The sequence below is a fragment of the Chlamydotis macqueenii genome, chromosome 23 (genome assembly GCF_036417535.1).
Source record: "Chlamydotis macqueenii isolate bChlMac1 chromosome 23, bChlMac1.mat, whole genome shotgun sequence".
NCBI lineage: Eukaryota > Metazoa > Chordata > Aves > Otidiformes > Otididae > Chlamydotis > Chlamydotis macqueenii.
This window is the reverse complement of record NC_141578.1, coordinates 1,889,344-1,902,715: the sequence shown is the minus strand read 5'-3', so window position 1 is coordinate 1,902,715 and position 13,372 is coordinate 1,889,344. Positions and strand designations below refer to the sequence as shown.

Genomic DNA, 13,372 nt, shown 5'->3' with positions numbered 1-13,372 from the left:
TGCCAGCATTTCAGGTCCGAGCATGGGGAAAGCCGAGGTTTTCTGTCCCTGTGCTGAGCTCCTCATCACTCTGCGGGGAGAGCCCCTGCCTGCCCCGCGCGGCTCCCCAGGCTCGGGAGTTTCTGCTGCGCAGCCGCCCAAATCTGCCCCCTTGGCGCGTGGGTCCCAGCCTGACCCCAGGAGCAGGGGCCGGGGGTGAGAGCCCAGCCAGCGGCGTGCGGGTGGGACACGGGACGGCTCCGCTCGCCGCCTGTGAGGGTTGGAGTTTTCCTGTAGAGGAAAAGGTCACCCAGAGACCGACAACCAAATGAACAGCCAAGAGATTCGGCCAGACAACGGAGCTCGGACGGGGCCGGCGGCTGGCGCGTCCCCCATCACCAGTAACGTGATACTGGACTGCACTGGGGCTCAGCGTTGATGGGGGAAGTTGGGCAAATGGGGGGATTTTATCTGAGGGGAAAAAAAATCTCCTGCAGGCAGGAGCTCAGAGAGCAAGCGGGTTTGCAGGGGAAGAACTGTGGAGGCCAGGCGCCGCGGGGGTGTTTTCAGTCGGCCGTTTGCACAGAGCTGCGGATGCAAGGGAGCTGGCAGGGCGCTTCCAGCCAGCCCAAAAGGGCGAGGACACACGGGAGGCTTTTCCAGTGCCCCTGGAGCTGGGGAAACTGAGGCACGGCGGGGGGGTGGTAGGCATGTGGCCTCGCAGCCCCCCTCCCCAGCACGCCAGCTGCGGCTGCAAGGAGGGGCTCGCTCCCGGGGACCCCTGTGCCGGGGACGCCAAGCACAGCTGGGGCCGGGCACTGAGCCCCGAAACGGAGCGAGCTGCCCCAGAACTGCCGGAGTTCAAAGGCGGGAGCCTGAAAATCCGGCTGTGCTGCTCCCAGCCCTGAGGTGCCCCTGCTCCACCGACCCTCCCCGCAGTGCCCGGAGGATGCCCCGGTGCTGGGGCTCCTCTGTGCAGGCTGGGGGCTGCCCCGTCCCGCCACCCCTGGGGCTCTGCCAGCACCCGTGGGTGCTGGGGCCGGCACCCTTCATGCAGCACTGCGAGGGTGAGGTGGGGTGCAGGGGAGGTGGCAGGGGGAGCTTCAGGGCCCTTTTTTCCATTCATCAAAATCCCAGTGCCCAGCCCTGGTTTTGGGGTCAGTTTGGGGCGGGCTGGACCCTCCCAGCAGCACTGGTGCTTTCTGGCAGGTGAGACCCCGTGTACGTCCTCCGCCATCGCGTGCCCTGCAGAGCGGCTGGCAGTGCCTCGCTCCTTCTGCGAACATCGGTGTAGTTTGTGGGTGGTTTTTTCCTCAGATAAAAATGAAAAGAAAAAAAAATCACAGTTGTAGTAAGCAGTATTTTTTTTTAAGCTTTGGGTCAAGTGTCTGACTTCCTTCAGATGCTCCTGAAATTATTGCATTGTTGACCATCCTTAATTGTCCTTTCTAAATCACTGGATTTCATTTTGGAATGCAGAACCTGCCCCAAGAAGTGCCAGGCTGGAGATCTGCCCCGTGCACTGGTCTGTGTGCCCAGGCTCTGGAGGGGCAGCCGGTTGGGACACCCACACCAGCGCTGCGGTGGGTTTGGCCGTCTCCAATGAAGTCCTCTTGCATTTGGGTGTGGGAAGAAATGCTGTCACCTGTAACACAGAGCTTGGGATGCCGAGGGGGGCGCAGGCGTGGGTTGTGGTGTGTTAATTCCCATCCCCGATGTCCTGATGTTGTGTCCCGGAGAGGGTGTCCCAGGGAGCTGGAGGAGGTGGTGGGCGATGAACGTGGTTGTGGGCATCACCCACCAGTGGAGCCGGGGCTGCGGGGGCCGGTGGGAGGGAAGGGGCTCACCGCCCCGTCTGGCACCGCACGAAGAAACAAAAATAGCGGCCAGGCGTTGTGGGAGCTGCAGAGGCAGCAATGGAGCTCAACGTGCGCCAGCGCCCGTTGGTCACCCGCAGTCCCCGAGCAGGAGTCGCGGGTGGCTCGGCCCCCCCTTGCAGCCAAAGGGGATGCTGAGACGCGTCGAGTGTCCCAGAGACAGACGGGAGGGCCTGGAAATACCCTGAAAGCGTCTAAAAAGTGTCTCAGGGTCCCTGCTTGGGCCTGAAGTCTTGGATTACTGGAAATAGTCTTCCTTTTCCTCTGGAATATTTTGCCTTAGGCTGAAAACCAATCTGTTTTTTGGATATTTGAACTGGCATTGCTGTTGGACCGTGTCAGCCCATTAACACGGATGGAACAGCTCGTGTCCTCCCCTCCATTGCAGGAGTCGACAAAATCGACGTGGGAAGGTTTCATGTGTCACTTGGCAAAGCCACGGGAAGCTTAAAGTCTCCAGTGGGTGGCTCAGCTCCGTTTTAATAACATCTTCCCACTCTCCCAAAGGTAATTCCCCCTTATTTAGGAAAGGCTTTATGTGCCACTGGCATGAGGCCGGGAGCGTGGGGTGTTCCTAAAGAGCCCGTTGGCTTTGGGAGACCCCTCCTCAGCTCTGGCACCTCTGCAAAGATTTCAAGCTTACCCAAAGCGTTCAAGCTGAGAAAAAAAACAACTTGTCCCACGATATTTCTAGAAGTGGAAGGTATTTCCTCCGTTTTGTGAAAAGTGTCCTGATTTGGGATCCAGCCCCTATCGATTTACTGCCCACAGCCATGCACAGTGGGAAGGGCGAGTCTCATGCCCAGGGATGAAGAGGCTGAGCACCGGCACTGTCCCCAGCCGTACCACGTGCTGGATGGTGTCCAGCCAGGCAGGGGTTCCCAGAGCAGGAGGCCATGGCTGGAGAAGACAGAGCTCTCCAGCAGCCCTGGGAGCCCAGGACATGGAGCAGTAGGTCCCAAATGGACGAGGAGTGGTGGGAGATGTGGGTGTCCTGGTGGGGCTCACACAACGGGGTGAAGATCGGCAGGGCAGAGACCTGGTCTGGGAGAGGTCTCTCAGCCCCATGTTCTGGGGCTGGCTGGGGGACTCGCCAGTTCTCTGGTCAGGCTGTGACGATCCTCCAAATTCTGGTCCACTTTCCTTCTCCACAGCTGTCCCCACTGCCAGCTCCCCTTCGATGCCTTGGGGCATCGCTCAAGTTTGGGAAGACTCCCAGACTGAGCAGGCGGAGGAAATCCATTGCAGGGCAACAAAAAGCCTTTCCTCAGCGGTGGGAGCGTATCCCTGTGACCGTCACCCTCTGCTGCCACAAATCAAGGGAGCAGTTGGGAGGAGCTGGATCCCTTCTGGCTGCTCACGGGGGTGAGAGCTGCCGGCTGATCTGCAGGAGAAACACCCAGGTTTCACCCAGACAAGTCACACAGAACCTCCTGAATTCATTGCAACGTGGCACTGCAGCCCTGCAGCCTTGCTTGTCGGAGGTGACCCGAATGTCCCCGTGTCTCTGAGCTGCTCCACAGAGGGAAAACCTTCTCCCATCCCATGGGGAGTCCGTGGGGCATCCTCCGTCCCAGCCCAGCGAGGAACCTGGGGCAGCTGGTGGGCTCCTGCCATCCGCCAAGGCATTTGGGGCTGGCTCTGAGCGTGGCAGCTGGGGGGTGGGATGGACGTGTTTGGAGGGTGAGGTCTCAGCTGTTGTTTCTAAGTCTGTCCTGGATGTCCTGGGAAGCCCGTTGTCTTTGTGAATGTCATCGGGGTTGACGAAACGAGGACAATGCTTGGAACAGGGTGAGGACAGAATGGCTGGGATGGCTCCGCAGCCTTGAGACGGGAAAGGGACCCCTCCAGCACCGCTGCCAGTCTGCTGCTTCGGGGAAACAGGTTGTGGGGCAACCAAACTGCTCGCAGGGGCCAGATACTTCTGAATTTGGAGGCCCAGCATCTTAAGGAGCCGGGGACCATTGAGATCCCAGCGCAGTTCTGAAGCCGGAGGGCAGCCATGGTAGCCCCTGCCACGCTGGTGGGGCTGGTGCCCAGCGATGAGGACTCAGCATGTCCAGAGGGAGAGAGAAACTCCCCACGTCCAGCCACACACACGCAAGCTTGTCCACTCGTAAGAAACCAAACACGGGTGACCTGTAGGACCACTGGGATGTTTAGGGACAAGCGAGCTGTCCCTGGGAACTTGGTCCTGGGTGGCTCTGGCCTCCTCTCTGGGAATTTTCTGTTGGCATCCACCACCTCGGTGGCAGCCCATGGGGAGCCCTTCACTCGAATCAGTGGCTCCCAGGAACGGAGGGATGTTATTTTGCTTTGAACTTGGCCTCAGAACTGGTCTGCTCCACGGCCCATCCCCTTCCTACTCGTCAGCAGCTCAGAGGGGTGCCCACAACCCCAGGTGGTACCTAATAAAACAACCCCTCATAAAACAGCCTGTCGCTGTTTGGAAGCCAGGGATGGAGACCCAACATGTCTTTATCTTGTCACTGGAGAGGAGAGATGGGGAGATCCTGGGCTCTTGCTGGTCCTGCTGCTGCTGGCCCCTCATGGCAGCATGGGGGCTTTGAAACGGATGCTGAATCCCCGGATCGAGGGGTCCTGCTACCCCGTCCCTCACCCACCCTTTCCTCCTTCCCACACTGAGTCCCAGCAGAGGAGGAAAGCTGAGACCGGAGTAAACGGCATCCGAAGCAGCCCCTGTCCCGCGGCAGCGGGAGCTGGTTGGGTCCCCAGGGCACGGCTGTGGGGAATGCAGCGCCTTTGTCATGGGCTAATTTTGGCTCCTCTGTGCTCCGAAAACAATCCCAAGGCAGCTGGGAGGAAAGATGCTGGAGGCATGGCCCCACGGGGGCCTTTTGCCTTATAAAGGCCTAACGGGCTGGTATAAAGCCTCCTCCTCCTCGGCGGCTGCAGGCAGAGCCATGGCGCTGGCGCTGGGAGCCAGAGGAGGGGAAACATCCTCAGAGGGGTCCCTGAGGAGGGTGGGCACGGGGGGGGTTCTCCTGTGCTTGCTGGGACTTGACAAGCACTTGTCAAACAAGGATGGGACTGTCACTGCCACTGCCACCATCACCATCACCGTCACCGACCTCGCACCAGCTTGGGGGCCACTGGGTCGCCCCGGGCCAGGGCACAGCTCCCCCCTTGGTGTCCAGGGGGGGAAGGATCCGGGGAAGGGTCTGGGGAGGGCGGCCACGCATCCCCTGCTCTGCAGGACGGGGGGGGCTGCCGTTGCTCCCCACCACAGGAGCGACCCCGTGCACGCAGCTGCGTGTCCCTCGCAACCGTAATAGCCCCGGGGATTAAAATACCGGGCATTGTCCCTGCTGGGCCGCACGCAGGGAATTGTGTGCTCCTAAACTCGCCCCTAAAAATATCCCGGGGAACAGGTGCTGCCTGGCCCTACGGTCCTCCCTCCGCCGGGATGCTGGGCAAGGGGCTTTGTGGGGGGCAAGGCAGCAGTTTTTTTGCTGCTTTTCAAGAATTTCACGGGGAAAACATTCGGGCTTGTGAAGGGCTGACTCCAGCAGCCCCACGCGTGCTGGGCGAGTCTGGCTGGTCCCGCACTCCGAAACGGAGACTGCTCATCCTTGGTCCCAACCGGCCACCCGGCCTGATGCTGTAACCCCACTTCTGCTGTGTCACCCCATCATCTCTCGGCGGTGCGCCCTGCCCTGGCTCTGAGCGGCTTTGCCCTCCTGCTCTGGCAGCTCCAGGGAGACCCCTTGGCCAGCGCTCCCGCGGGATCATCACCAGTGCTTCCAGCCTGTCGGAGCGCGGGTCAGCGCCGCATCAGCTCTCCAGGCTGCTCACAACCCCGCGTTCCTGCAGAGAATTTCTGAATGAAATAAAGAAAATAAAAAAAAAAATTAAGAAAAAACAATCAGGAGATTTTCTGCAGAGAAAAAGCTCTGTAGTATTTTGGCTCATGATTGGTGCCTCCTTGCAGACTCAGGGCTTTTCCAGCGTCTCTGGTGCTGGTTTACGTCGGAGAGGAGCGAGGCAGATGTGCCGTGAAGAACGCACCCCGTCTGCACGGGCGTGGCCATCGCACCGTGGTCAGCCCGACCCGGCACGTCCGCGTGCTCACACGCAACACGCGTGTGAGTGGGGCGTTGGGCAGCGAGCGCCGGCCCAGCTGGGGCGATTCACACACAAACAGCACAGGAATTCACCAAATCGCATGGGGGTCACGGGTGCAGCAAAACACGGGTGCACTAACGCGCCCGGGCGACACGCGTGTGTCACCCCGTGTTCAAGACGGCGCCCCAGGTGTGTGCAGCACGTCATGGAGCGCTGAGGCTCGTGGCAAACGTGTGCACACGAGAGGGGATTTGTGCTATTTTTACTGACCACTTGCAGGCGGGCTGCGATTTAATACTCCCCCTCCGCCGCCGGCTCCCGGCAGTGCGCGGCTCTCCGGAGGCCAGGCATCACCTCCCTCCCGCACGGCCCTGAGGTAAGGCGCTGCCCGGGGTCCCCCACCCGCGACTCCCCGGGTGTGCTGGAAGCGACGCGGGCACGAGCGTGGGACCGCCGGCACTCGCACGCGGCGGCACAGCGGAGAGGAGGCCCCAGCATGTGAATTTTTCTGAGTTTCTCACCCCGTCTGAGGTTGCTCAGGCATTTTCTCTGCTCTTGGAGAGACGATTGGTGAGACCACGATGGGAAGAAATACCACTAAAATGCCCAGCCTGGCTCTGGAGCTGAGATTTGCTCATTTTTCCTGAAAATCGGCTGTTTTGGGGGGCTCTTGCCTGCGTGTCCCAGCCTGACGGCTCCCGGTCACTCGTGTGACCAGGGAGGTGAGGCTGGGGCTGCGAGCGGCGTGTGGGGCGTCCCCTGGCTGGGCGCGTCTCCGTGGATGTGCCCAGTCCCCTGGGGTGGGGGAGGGTGTCAGGACTGACTGGGGGTTATTTCTTTGAGGGATTTCCACGATTTAATGGTTTAATAAGCTTTCTAAGGTTTTCACGGCTCGGGGCATGCGAACAGTGCAGAATTGGCTCGTCCGGATCCTCTGGTCCCCATCAGAGAGCAAAGTCTCTTGCGGATGCTCCGGATCAGGCTGGAGCCCAAAAGTCCCTGCGCAGGATCGCTGGGGATGGCTTACCGGTCCAGCTGAGCCCTGCCTGTCCTCCAGGAAGCCCATTTAGAAACATCTGGCCCTCAAAATTGATTGACCTTGGTAGAGGTCATCAGCCCGAGGTGCGGTGTGGGTCCCACCTTCTGGGGACGCTGGGCTTCGCTCCAGCGGGGAAGGCGGGAGACGCTGAGAGGCTCTGCCCAGCCCTTTCTCACCTCCAGACAGCCACAGGCTTTTCTGCCTCTCCAGGAATAAATTGGGGGAGGAGCAGCAGAGACCCAGCTTGCTCAGTGCACTGGTGTCAGGCAAAAGAAGCCACCACCTTCCCCGTATGTCCTCTGCGATATTTGGTGTATCGCCCAAAAACCTCCAGAAAGGCAGCTCCGGCTGCATCTGACTGGTGTGGCTTTTGGGATGGAAAAAAAATAAATAAATCCTCTTCTTGGTAAATCCTGGGTTTACCAAGAAAATCCAGGGAACTGACAGGCTCCCGGGGAGATGATTCCTGCTGGGATTATGTGGCATTTCCCCCACAAACTTCGTTCCCCAGGCAGCGCGAGGCATGGGCAGGGGACAGGGACAAGCGGACAGGGCTGAGAGGTGAGCTGCTCCCAAAGGCACCCTGAGATTTCCTCGGCACGGGCTCCGTGCACGCCAGGGAGCCACTGTTTGAGACAAGAATTATTTTTTTTTTCTGTCCCCCAGCAGGAATCTTTGGGGTTTAAAACAGTTTCCAAATTTAGGAGGATGCAAAGAGATCAAGGCAAAAAAATCTCAGCTTTGCCATTTCAGTTCTAAGGAAAATGACTGAACCCACCATGGGAAAATGCTGTTTCCTTCCAAGAAGGGGCTTCGGTTTGTTACTCCTGGTGGGAAAGGGGGAAAAAAGGAAATTGATTGGCATTTTCCCTCACACTTTTCTGTTACTCAGAGGTGCCCCGGCTTCTTGGCGAGCGGGAGGTGTCAGGGGCAGTGCCGGGGAGGCCAGCGAGGCAGTGCGTTGTGAAGCAGCTGCCAGGGCATAGGGTTACCAAGGAAATTTAAAATATGAACCCGTGAGTATTTCACCGGGGCTGCGGATGCGAAAGGCATCTGCTCAGCCCTGACCCGCTGCCCCTTGCCGTCGCTCTGGAGATGGGTCCTGGCTCTGCCGTCCCTGCGGTTCCCCATGGGGAGCTGTGCGTTCCCGGACCCGAAGTGGTGCAGGGGGCCCCGAGGTGCCCCAGTTCCTCCTGAGCTTGCCAGCCACGCTCGCCCCCATCCCCTCGCCCCGAGCTGGGGTGGGTGCCGCAGCCGGCGGGGGAGCAGCTCGGTGCTTGGGAAAACCCCCGGGGAGCAGCAGACCGAGTCCCGCAGGGCCGGGCAGGCTGGGGCTCGTCTGAACCGAGATTTCCCGGGAGCTGAGCGGCTCATCTCGGTGTTTCACAGCGGGATGGCGAGGCTGCCGAGTCGCTTCCCTCCGCCGACGGCACGGGGCAGCACCGGACCTCAGGAGCATCCTGCTGCCACCGCCACTTTCTCCGTTCCAGTGAATTTGGGATTTGGGTCTTTGTTTCAGCATCTTTCTCTTTGGTTTTGCAGGCGAAGAGCGCAACACCACAATGCCAGAGCCGTAAGTACCACAAGTTTCCCTCAGATTTTACTACATCCTCGCCCGGCTGCTGGGCTGCTCGTGCCGCTGAGCTTGTCCATTTGTCTGGGAGACCAGACCAGACCAACTATCTTTAAAGAAAAATTGTTAGCCATTTTAATGTCCAGATTCAAACCTTGGAGCTTTCCCAGATCCCGAAACAGGGATCCGAGGTGGGCAGCACCACTCGCTTTGCCGTGAGGCTCTTCGTAGCACAAACATAACGTGAAGGGGAGAGACCTCCGTGCAGGGCTCTCATCAGGCAGCGATGCGGAGGTGCCTCGGCCCTGCACACCTGAGCAGGATCGGCGCATCCCGTGTGCCGGCGCCCGGCTGCGCGGGGAAGGTGTGAGCGAGGGTGCTGTGGCCCACGCCGCAGAGCCTGAGCTGGGGCTGGCACTGCGGGCACCGCGGCAGCTCCTGGGCCGCGTTCGAGTGGCGTTTGGGCTTTCTGAGCGCCCGCTGCATTTCCAGAGAGCACCGTCACTCAGACCTGGCTCGCTTGCAGGTGGCAGCTGTTAGAGAAATTAGGAAACCAGCTGCAGTCACACGAGGTGCTTTTCTTGACTGTCACTCTTCTTACTCTCATTCACTGACGCCCTCTTCTCTTCTCTTGTTCCTTATTGCTCCTTCCGCAACGCGTGCCTGCCAGCAGGGAGGTAAGCGCCTTTCCTTTTGGGAGCGATCTCGATGTTGCTCTGCATTTACTGTGAGTTTGTTTTCAAAGATTTTTTTTTTGTTTGTTTCCCTCCCCTTTCCCCTAGAGAAAATCCAAGATCACAGCCTCACGCAAACTCTTGTTGAAGGTGAGTCCCGAGGGCTGGAAACTCCCTGGGGTTTGTCTCGCCGGGGAAAAGGAGCTGGGGCTGAAGCGCGCGGTCGGTGGGACAGTGATGAGGAATGGCAGAGGTATGGGCCTTGGGGAGCAGCTCCCCTTCCCACCGCTTGTCTTCTCAGAAGTCCTCACTCATGTGGGCTTTGAGGTCCGTACACCAAACAAACCTCCCCCACCCCCCCGTTACCAAGGCGGGAGGGACTCCAACACCTTCAGCTCCAAAGCCACAACCCTCGTGTCTGTGCAGCAGCAGCTCTGCCTTGGGATCTCCCTGAGCTGTGGCTGGGGAAGATCATTTACTGCCTCAGCAGAGCGGACCCACGCAGAGAAAGTGCCGACGTCAGCACCCATTGGGACCGCTGCCGCCGCAGCCCCGTGGTGTCTCTGGCCCTGCTCTTCCCCTGACTTCAGGGGCACCACACAAAAGGCACAGGGATTTTTTTTTTTAATGTGTGTTGCAGCAGCACAGTGATTTTGGGAGGACAGCTACAGCAGGGAGGAGGTTTGGGACAGGACTGTCCCATCCTATAGAGGTTGAGCGAGGAGGCTCAGGGGGATCAGAGGAGCCTGTCTGTTCACACCTCTGCCGTTTACTTGTGCTTGTAGAGTTTGATGCTGGCAAAAGCGAAGGAGGAGTGGGAACAGGAGATCGTGGACAAGCAGGCAGAGAAGGAACGATATCTGTCTGAGCGGATCACACCACTGCACACCAGTGGGCTTTCCCTGAGCCAGCTCCAGGTATTTCTCAGGTCCGAAGGTGGAGCAAGCTTCTTGGGAACGTGGGGGCATCTCTCACCGCTCTCCCGTTGTGCTTGGCCCCCAGGACCTGTGCAGGGAGCTGCACGAGAAGGTGGAAATTGTGGACGAAGAGCGATACGACATCGAAGCAAAATGCAACCATAACACCCGAGAGGTAGGAGGCAGGAGGGTCCGTTTGCCTCTACGTTAACTCCCTCCCAGGCGGTCGCTGGGGCCTCGGGGGGTGTCTGTCATGGTCTGAGCTGAGCTTGGTTGTGGGGCACGACCACGGTTATCTAAGGGTTGGTATTGCTCTGCAAGGCACCACCCAGCACGAGGGCCATCCCCGCCTCAGGGAATTGTCCACTGGGTCCACAGGCAACCTCCTTGCTCTGCCGGTCACCCCTTCTGGGTCTGAGAGCTCCTTCTTGTGCTGCAGCTGCCATCTGAGCGGGCTGGGATAAGGCAATGACCACAGCTCTGTGCTCAGGTGGACAGACCCTCGGTGGAGGTGGTCCTCACGGCAGCAGGAGGGGCGCAGACCCTGTGTTGACAAAGACTCCTGCTTCACTCAGGAGCTTTTTGCGCAAGGCAGCCATGTGATGATGTCCCACTCCTCCTCCTTTCCTCAATCTGCAGATTAAAGATCTGAAAATCAAAGTGCTCGATCTCCGAGGAAAGTTCAAGCGACCCCCCCTGCGGCGAGTCCGTGTCTCCGCCGATGCCATGCTGAGGGCTCTGCTGGGCTCCAAGCACAAGGTGTCCATGGATCTGAGAGCCAACCTGAAGTCTGTCAAGAAGGAGGACACAGAGAAGGTGGGTGACTCTTCTGGAGGGCAGAGATGGAGACACCTCCTAGGGATGCCCTTGCCCGTCTCCAAGGTGGAAGCCTGAAGCCTGCGTGGGTTGTGCTCATCCTTTGTAGGCTCAGAAATAGCACGGGGCAGTCCTTGTGAGGCACTGCCCATTGTGGGACGTTGTAGGACCACGTGGGAGCAGTTTGACTGGGCCTGGTAACTGGTGGAGGATAACAAGTCAGATTTAGGGCTGTGCCCATGATGCTTTTCCCTCCTAAAGCATGTGGGGGTGTTTCGGCTGGGGCCCCCTTGGCACGTCTGTTGAGCCGCACTTGCAGAGCGTTTGGTCTTTGGTCTCCTAGGGCACCAGGAGAGCTCCTATTCGGCACAGTCACACCCAGGAAACTCCCAGACCCAGATTAGATAAGGCAGAGCAAGCCCAGCAAGCACGCTTGGCCTGAGATACACGGCCCAGTTCAGGCTGTCTCTGCAGAGACGCGAGAGGGGAAGGTCTCTCTCAATACCAGTGATGGAGAGCGATGCCCAAACCTGCCTGGGGTGTGCAGGCACCCAACGGGAAGAGTTGTGCCGTTTCCCTAGGGCCTCTCCCCAGAGGGGTTTTACCTTTTGGTCCCAGCTCAGCAGATTGGAACGGAATCTCAATTTTCAGTTATTTTACCTTTTTGCCCCCCTTGCTGGTATAGCACAATTTCAGCCCTTTGGATAGAAACTGTGTTTACAGTCCTCAGCGCCAGGTGGTGAATAGACCTGAGTTTATTTTAGATGTCGTGAGATGATTTTGGGGCATGGCTTGTAATCTATGAATGCTTGTGGGTTGGCAGAGCAGACACCTGGGCACGATCCCAGCACTGCCGTCATCTCCCCTGCCCACTCTGGAAGCGGCTGCCAGGCTCTCACTGTCACAGCAGCAATCCCAGTCCTGGAGAAGGTGGAAATGGGTTTTACGTGGGTTGAGAGCGTAGAAGGAGTTTTTGCTTGCGTTTGCCCTGGTGTGATGGTATAAATCTGGAGTAAGTCCCATATGCTGGTTTCTTCCTCCTAAAGAAATTTTCTGGGATTTTTGTGCCTTCTGGTGCATTAATGCAACTTGGCCAGGCTTTGGGAGGGTATCCCCATGAATCCAGAGCCCCCTGCAGGGACCAGACCGCTGTTTGCAGGGGCACACCGGGACCGAGGGCTCTGTGCAACAGGGTGGGACAGTGTGGGGCTGCTGGCCGCCCCGTCACGCGGCCATCACAACCACTGTCCCCGTCCCTCCTGGCAGGAGCGCCCCGTGGAAGTGGGTGACTGGCGCAAGAACGTGGAGGCCATGTCGGGGATGGAGGGGCGGAAGAAGATGTTCGATGCTGCCAAGTCCCCCACGGGCCAGTGAGAGGTAGGTGACCAGTCCTCCTCCTCCTCCAGCGATGCCCCGCGCTCCCTGCAGCATCCCCGACCTGCGCTTCTGTCCAGGCAAATGCAAACACTGTCCCCACTCATTACAGAAAAGGGCATCGCGTGCCCCATCTCCCACCCCACGCTTGGGATGGGTGCCTGTCCCGCATGTCCCTGCCAGCAGCTGTCCTCTCCCAGCTTGTCCTCTTCGGCTCTCCCGGGAACACCACACTCCTCCTGCACCGCACGGCCATCGCTGCCACCAACTTCGGGCTGCTGTCACCAGCTCCTCTTCTGCCTCACCGCTCTGCTCTGTTTCTTCCCCACAGGAGCATCGGGAAGAAGAGCCGCTCCACCCCTGCTGCCTGCCTTTCCCTTGCTCCCCCTCCGTACTCCTTATGCCCTTCCCCTGAACGCACCACTGAGCTGACACACGTGGACGACTGTGTGGGAAGGAGATCCAAGCTTCTTTCTTTCCACTCCGCCATCAGCCCTGCTCCCGCACGGCCCCGGCACAGCGGCTCCCTGGTATCACCTGCACGGGCCATGCTGTCTCCAAGGGGCCGCTGGCCATCCCTCCCCTCCCACCACTGCAGAGAGGCCCCGGAGATGGCTGCTGGTCCTCCCACCCCAAAACCCCCGGCGGGTGCAGCCTGAGATGTACCCGTGTGGTGCACGTGTATTAAAGGGCGATCTCCCGGGCAGAGCGCCGCGTGGGCTCGTCACTCCGGGAGCATCGGCGAGGGGCAGGCGCTGCGCCACAGCCCGCTGGGGAAGGTACCCCGCTCCTTCCTTGCCACCCTGCAGCGTCCCTTTGCTGGCGCCCAGGCCAGCCGCATATCCTGGGATCAGACTTGCTTTGGGCTCATGTCTTCCAGCCCCCCCAGGTGCTCCCCGGTGTCGCCGCTGCCCCACCAGTTCTGCTGTGACCCCTCGGTCCCACACGCAGCCACCCCTCTCCCCTCCCGTGCACCGCAGCCCTCGCAGGCTCCGACGACGCTCCAGCCTCCCAAGCAGCCAGGCGTGGGTCTCGGC

General features: G+C 59.6%; 1 protein-coding gene across 1 annotated transcript; it reads left to right on the top strand.

The window, feature by feature from the left end:
- The first annotated feature begins 6,246 nt into the window (after window positions 1-6,246).
- Window positions 6,247-13,041, top strand: TNNI1 (troponin I1, slow skeletal type). The gene is made up of 8 exons (XM_086765889.1): window positions 6,247-6,318; window positions 8,524-8,558; window positions 9,337-9,378; window positions 10,014-10,145; window positions 10,231-10,320; window positions 10,785-10,961; window positions 12,228-12,338; window positions 12,667-13,041. Exons 4-7 carry the CDS (start codon window positions 10,020-10,022, stop codon window positions 12,333-12,335), a joined length of 501 nt encoding a protein of 166 aa, XP_086622015.1. The 5' UTR covers window positions 6,247-6,318; window positions 8,524-8,558; window positions 9,337-9,378; window positions 10,014-10,019; the 3' UTR covers window positions 12,336-12,338; window positions 12,667-13,041.
- Window positions 13,042-13,372: the final 331 nt, after the last annotated feature.

What these genes read in the sequence shown, in the direction of transcription:
- TNNI1 (XM_086765889.1), top strand. Translation starts at nt 10,020, where the DNA reads ATGCTGGCAAAAGCGAAGGAGGAGTGGGAACAGGAGATCGTGGACAAG. An exon ending in GCAACCATAACACCCGAGAG is followed by an intron (nt 10,321 to 10,784) that starts GTAGGAGGCAGG and finishes CTCAATCTGCAG; the next exon opens with ATTAAAGATCTGAAAATCAA. An exon ending in AGAAGGAGGACACAGAGAAG is followed by an intron (nt 10,962 to 12,227) that starts GTGGGTGACTCT and finishes CCCTCCTGGCAG; the next exon opens with GAGCGCCCCGTGGAAGTGGG.